Source organism: Chiloscyllium plagiosum, chromosome 15 (genome assembly GCF_004010195.1).
Source record: "Chiloscyllium plagiosum isolate BGI_BamShark_2017 chromosome 15, ASM401019v2, whole genome shotgun sequence".
Taxonomy (NCBI): Eukaryota; Metazoa; Chordata; class Chondrichthyes; order Orectolobiformes; family Hemiscylliidae; genus Chiloscyllium; species Chiloscyllium plagiosum.
The window spans coordinates 38,638,911-38,645,177 of record NC_057724.1 but is presented as its reverse complement, the minus strand read 5'-3'; the positions used below and the strand labels follow the sequence as shown (position 1 = coordinate 38,645,177).

The window sequence follows — 6,267 nt, the reverse complement described above, 5'->3', positions numbered from 1 at the left end:
GAAACTTGAAAGGGTTCAGAAAAGATTTACAAGGTTGTTGCCAGGGTTGGAGGATTTGAGCTATCGGGAAAGGTTGAACAGGCTGAGGCTGTTTTCCCTGGAGCGTTGGAGGCTGAGGGGTGACCTTAGAGGTTTACAAAATTATGAGGGGCATGGATAGGGTAGATAGACAAAGTCTTTTCCCTGGGGTTGGGGAATCCAGAACTAGAGGGCATAGGTTTAGGGTGAGAGGGGAAAGATATAAAAGAGACCTAAGGGGTAACTTTTTCACGCAGAGGGTGGTACGTGTATGGAATGAGCTGCCAGAGGAAGTGGTGGAGGCTAGTACAATTGCAACATTTAAGAGGCATTTGGAGGGTATATGAACAGGAAGGATTTGGAGGGATATGGGATGGGTGCTGGCAGGTGGGACTAGATTAGGTTGGGATATCTGGTCGGCATGGACAGGTTGAAACGAAGGGTCTGTTTCCATGCTGTACATCTCTATGACTCTAAGTTGGTTGTAGGTTACAGGAAGATATAAAAGGGTTGGCGAGATGGGCTGAACAGTGGTAGATGGTACTTAACCCTGATAAGTGGAAGAAGAAACAAGACGAAGAGGGATCTTGGGGTAGTTATTCACAGATCCCTCAAATCATCAGAGTACAGGAATGAAATAGCTAAGGCAGCATATGGGACACTTGCTTTCGACAGTCATGACAGAGTATAAGAGCAAGAAGATGATACTGAAGTTGTTCAGAGTTTTGGTTAGGTCACATCTGGCGTAGCATGTGCAATTCTGGTCATCACACTAAAGAAAGGATGCGATAGCAGTAGAGGTAGTACAGAGAAGGTTCACCAGATATTGCCTGGGGTTGGAGCAAATAAGCCACAAGGACAAACTAGATAGACTTGCATTGTTTTCTTTAGAACAGAGAAGACTGAGAGTGACATGATTAACATGTATAGGTTTATGAGGGGTATGGATAGGGTGAATAGGAAAATTCTGTTCCTCTTGGTTGAGGGATCAATCACAAGGTGACACAGTTGTACTTAGATACATGTGACTACAATAAATCAAATCAAATCATTTTAGGATAAGAGATTTTGAGGGGATTTGAGAAAAAACTTTTTCATTCTGTATGGCGGCACGATGGCTCAGTGGTTAGCACTGCTGCCTCATAGCCCTAGGGACCCAAGTTCGATTCCAGCGTTGGGCAACTGTCTGTATGGAGTTTGCACATTCTCCCAGTGCCTGTGTGGGTTTCCTCCAGGTGCTCCAGTTTCCTCCCACAGTGAAAAAGATATGCAGGTCCGGTGATTTGGCCATTCTAAATTGTCCGTAGTGTTAGGTGCATTAGTCAGAGGGAAATGGGTTTGGGTGGGTTACTCTTCGAAGGGTTGGTGTGGACTTATTGAGCCGAAGGGCCTGCTTCCACGCTATAGGGAATCTAACTTATCTAATTTTCAAAGGATGGTGGAAATCTAGAATGCTTGGGAAGGTAGTGGAAACCTTACAGCCGTTAAAATTAATTTGGATGAGCACTCAAAATATAACATTCAAGGAAATGGGACAAGTGCAGGATATTGGGATCAGCTCACCTTTAGTGGTAGTTATTGCCAGTGCAGACTCAATGGGCTGATGGGCCTTTACTACACTGTATGCCTGATTCAGGGAAACATTATATACTGAATTTGCAACACTGATGTGATGGAATATGTCAGAACACTGCCCTGCTTAACAGAATCCAATAATAATGGCTACACTTTGTTTCACACATACACCTAGAGAGGCCTAAAGCCCTCTCATTCACATTGAAAAGCATCCTGCTTACTTCAAATTACACTGTTGTATTAAGGCACAGTACCTCCAACAAAATGAACACAGCTGCTATTTTCAGTAGTTAGAAATGGTATTTTCCATTAACAGAATTCTGCTGTCAAGTCAAAGGGATGTTTTGCCCAAAGAAACGAATAACGTGGTATATTAATTTCAGTGCCAGTGCAATTACAGGTAGACTCAAATGACTGACGGATGGTGTCAAACAACACATGCCTTTGGCTGTACAAAATAAACAGAATACTGGCTGTACTTCTATCACAGAAACTCTACAATATGGAAGCACTCCATTTGGCCCATTGGGTCTACACAGCCTCTCCGAAAGCAAACCACCTAGACCCATCCCTACTGTAACCCTGCATTTCCCACGGCCAATTCACCTAACCTGCACATTTTTGAACTATGACATGGCCTAGCAAGTCACTTCAAATTGCTAGAAGTCTAAAGAGAAGATTGAAACTGGATGGACCATCTGGCATCAACCTAGCCACCTGAATTGATAACAAAACCAGCCCTGTCAACCCTGCAAGGTCCTCCCATGTCCAGTGCACCCAGAGGAAGTTCACACAGACACAGCGTAAGTGTGCAAAACTCCACATAGACAGTCACCTAAGGTTGGATTCAAATCCCGGTCCCATGTGCTATGAGGCAACAACGCTAATCACTGATCCAGCACGCCGTCCCTTAAATAGCAGAGGATGGTTTCGATCACTGATCTCAGGGTTATGGCCCCGTGATGCTACACTACTTTGCTTGCATTTATGAGTAGGTCACAGGACCTGAAATCTCTTCCATCATTCAGCAAGATCATAGCTGATCTGTGACCTAATTCCACACACCCACCATTTCCCCATAAAAATAGTTTGTCAACATCTGATTTAAATTTAATACCAATAACTGAAATAGCAACAACTGTTACGTGCAGAACAAAGTTCTAAAATTTCCCTGTGCTGTAGAGTATTCACAATTTACTCCTAAAACGTTTAGCTTCTTTTTCTTCTGTACTTAGATCACAGAAACTCTACAATATGGAAGCACTCCATTTGGCCCATTATACTGCCCAATTATAAAATAGTTTTATCCACCCTACGGTTCCCTTGACATTCTTAAGTCTTAGATGTAAAGGCTTCAGCTTTGTCTTTTGCACTGATATGCTGGGAATCTTTCTTCCTCTTGTTGATTGTTTAATTTTCCACCACCACACTCAAAATGATATGGTAGGTCTGCAGAAGATTAGATTTGATTGCTGGTTGTGGGATTATTTAGTCCTGTCTATGACATGCTGCTTCCTCTGTTTGGCCGTTAAGTAGTTCTGTTGTTGTTTCACCAGGTTGTCACCCCATGTTTAGATATGCCTGATGCCGCTCTTTGCATTCCCTCACACATTCTTCAGTAAACCAGTGTTCATCCATTAGCTTGATGGCAATGGTTGGTGCATGATACAGCAAGCATAAAAGTTACAGATTGTGGTTGAATGCAATTCTGCAGTTGCTCACACCAACTCAATAATACAGTTGTGAGTTTTCAAACTCAGCACTGTGGTAGTGCCAGACAGCTCAATAGAGGGTATCCTCAATGTAAAGACAAGACTTCATCTCCACAAAAACTATACAGTAACTGCACCTACCAATGCTACCAAGGATGGTTGGATTTGTGACAAACAGAATTTGCAAGGACAAGGTCTCTTGTTCATTTCCTCACCAAGTGCTACAGACAGTCTACTGGCTATTTCCTTTAGGACTCAGCTAACTTGATCAGCAGTAGTGCTACTGAACCATTTTTGATGATGGACACTGAAGGCCCCCATCCAGAATACATTGTGCTCCTGCCACTATTACGTTCCTTCAAGTGATGTTAAATGTAAGGGCTACTGATTCATCAGCTGAAATCTGGAGGTGCAGAAGATAATAATCATGTTTGTCCATGTTTAACCTGATGATCTGGAGTCCATGTTGAGGGCTCCCAGGGCAACTACCTCCGAACTGTACACCACCGTACTGCCACCTCCAGTCTCGGGGACAGCGATGGTGGCACCTGGACATCATCTGCAAGGTATGATTCCAAGATTATTAGTATGTCACATTTTCTCTGTGGAACAGCTCTCCTAACTTTAATTCAAGGCCTCAGCTGTTTGTGGGAAGGACCTTGCAGGGTTGACAGGGCTGGTTTTGTTATCAGTTCTGGCAGCTAGGTCGATGTCAGGTGGTCCATGCAGTTTCAATCCTCTCTTTAGACTTATAGCAATTTGAAGTGACTTGTTAGGCCATGTCATAGTCAACCATAACACATTGGGTCTAGAGTCAAATGCAGGCCAGATCAGGCAGATTTCTCACCCAAAAGGATGAGAGTGAACCAGATTTTGTTTTTAATTGAATTTGACCATAATGTTTGCCTTTATCTTTTTCCAAAATTTTATTAATTGAATTCAGATTTCACCATCGGCCAAAGTGGGATTCAACCACAACACATAACATTAGCGTATGTCTGTAGATTATTGTTTTCACATTACCACCATGCCATCTCCTCCCCCTCGGTGTGATGATACAACAATGATTGAGTGCTGCAGTTTTGAGCGGGACTCGAAACCGCAACATTCAGACTCGGGTGAGAACTCACACTGACAGTTTTGAATTATGCTACAAAATTTAATCAAAGATAGAAAATCAAACATCATTGAGCATACTTTATGGGCTACAATAACTTATCCAGCGTTGCTAAAGTTACACTACTTGAAACCGTTTGCGAGAATACATATTTCCCAGTGAAAACATACAAAGATTCCACGTTCCACAAAAAAAGTTACTGGAAAGTGAGGTTCCTTAAGAATCCAGTTCCAAAAACTCAATTATTAAAGTGGGCCTCTTCATGCTGATAGGTATTTCCTTCAAACTCTTGACTGTGGCAACGTGTTCCATTGCCGCCAGGGTGTGGCCTGCTGGGGGTTGTAGTTTTTGGTGAGTGAGCAGCGCTCCGCGGCATGAAGTGAGGCACTCGGATGGACTACAAATCCCAGCAGCACCTATGCCCAGCTAGCGTACTCACACACCTGCACCGCAAGGCCGCAGCAAGAGCACTTCAATTACTGTGCTGCTCCCTCCTTTCATTCAGGCACCCAGCGAGAAACTACTCTTGAAAATATATTATTCACAGTGGTCTCACTATCTCGCCATACACTCACCAAGTCTCCTGATTACTGAATTTTTTGGTGACCACTTTACCGAGCTCGAGCCCCAGGCGATCGGCGATCTTCTGTGATAAATCCTGATGAGAGCTACCGCTGAAAATCTTGATATTAGGCATATTTTCAAATTTTCTTATAAAATGTAAATTACAACAAAATGGTACGGTTTATTTTTTTAAGAAAAGTCCGTAACAACAAATTGCAGCGGATATACAGTTGAAAGCGAACCCTACGCCACCATCTTTGGAGAGCGGGTTAGTGGTGCGCGTGATTCCTTCAGCTCTCCGGGGGGGGGGGAACCCGACAACGGCCTGCTGATAGGTGAGAATGTCTGTCAATTACAGAGGATTCCATTTCTGATTGGTCAGATGGACAGGTTGTTCCTGGGATTGGCCCTAGTTCCCTGTCAATCAATGGATGTCTGACACAGCTCGTATTGGTTAGTTAGGTCAGGACCAAACTGGTAATTTGTTCTTCTTCGGGTTGGAGAAAGGGACAAGTCGCTTAGAAGAGAAACGCCTCTGGCTGTTTGCATAAGCTAATGTTTGACGTGAATTTTTAATATCAATTTCGCATACGCCAGTTTTGCGATGCACCTGATTAGCTGTATTTGGGAATTAATGTATGTCACATATTATGTAATGTATCTTTGCAAATTTTATGGATAAAGCATTTTTTTGGAAATAAAATCAGTTGATTGCCAGCTGTCCGTCTCGGTAATTGGGACTTAAAAATAAATAGCTCTAAAAACACTCTGGTTTGCTCCAGTATATTCAAACAAAAATGAAAAGTGTCCCCGTTATAAAAGGAAACAAGCAGTTTAAAAATTAAAGCAATAAGATTATAGTTTAAAATAAAATGGCCAACATTTTGGGGTCAGCTGCAAATGAGCAAGATTGTCCTGTACAGTACCTTGAAAACAGGCCCTGAAGATTTAGTAAAAAGTGAGGACTGGAGATCAGAGTCGTTTCTCCTCTTCCTGATGAAGGGCTTATGTCCGAAACGTCGATTTTCCTGCTCCTGGGATGCTGCCTGACCTGCTGTGCTTTTCCAGCACCACATTCTCAACCTTGAAGATTTAGTGGATGGTTAACTTTGCTTGTGGGGCTAGCAGTCTGATCAACCAGTTAGACTGAAGATAGAAATCAGGATACTTAAACAATTGTACAGAAATTAAATTTAAATTAATTTTATGCACAATCAAGAACTGATTCCAGAGATGAAGACTGCAATGGGGAGGTGTTGGGCGAGTTGTATTATTTATGGC

At 42.7% G+C, this 6,267-nt stretch overlaps 1 protein-coding gene across 2 annotated transcripts in view; it reads right to left on the bottom strand.

Moving 5' to 3' along the window:
* Positions 1-5,284, bottom strand: part of prps1b (phosphoribosyl pyrophosphate synthetase 1B) — a 53,738-nt gene extending 48,454 nt beyond the window's left edge. Inside the window, exons 1-2 of one of the 2 annotated variants that reach the window (XM_043704735.1) lie at positions 4,998-5,066; positions 3,752-3,864 (exon numbers count right to left, since the gene is read on the bottom strand). In XM_043704735.1, the coding sequence (XP_043560670.1) occupies positions 3,752-3,864 (113 nt within the window). In that variant the 5' untranslated portion in view covers positions 4,998-5,066. Of the gene's footprint in view, positions 1-3,751; positions 3,865-4,997 lie in introns of both variants that reach the window. The other variant, XM_043704733.1, reaches the window with a different exon arrangement.
* Positions 5,285-6,267: the final 983 nt, after the last annotated feature.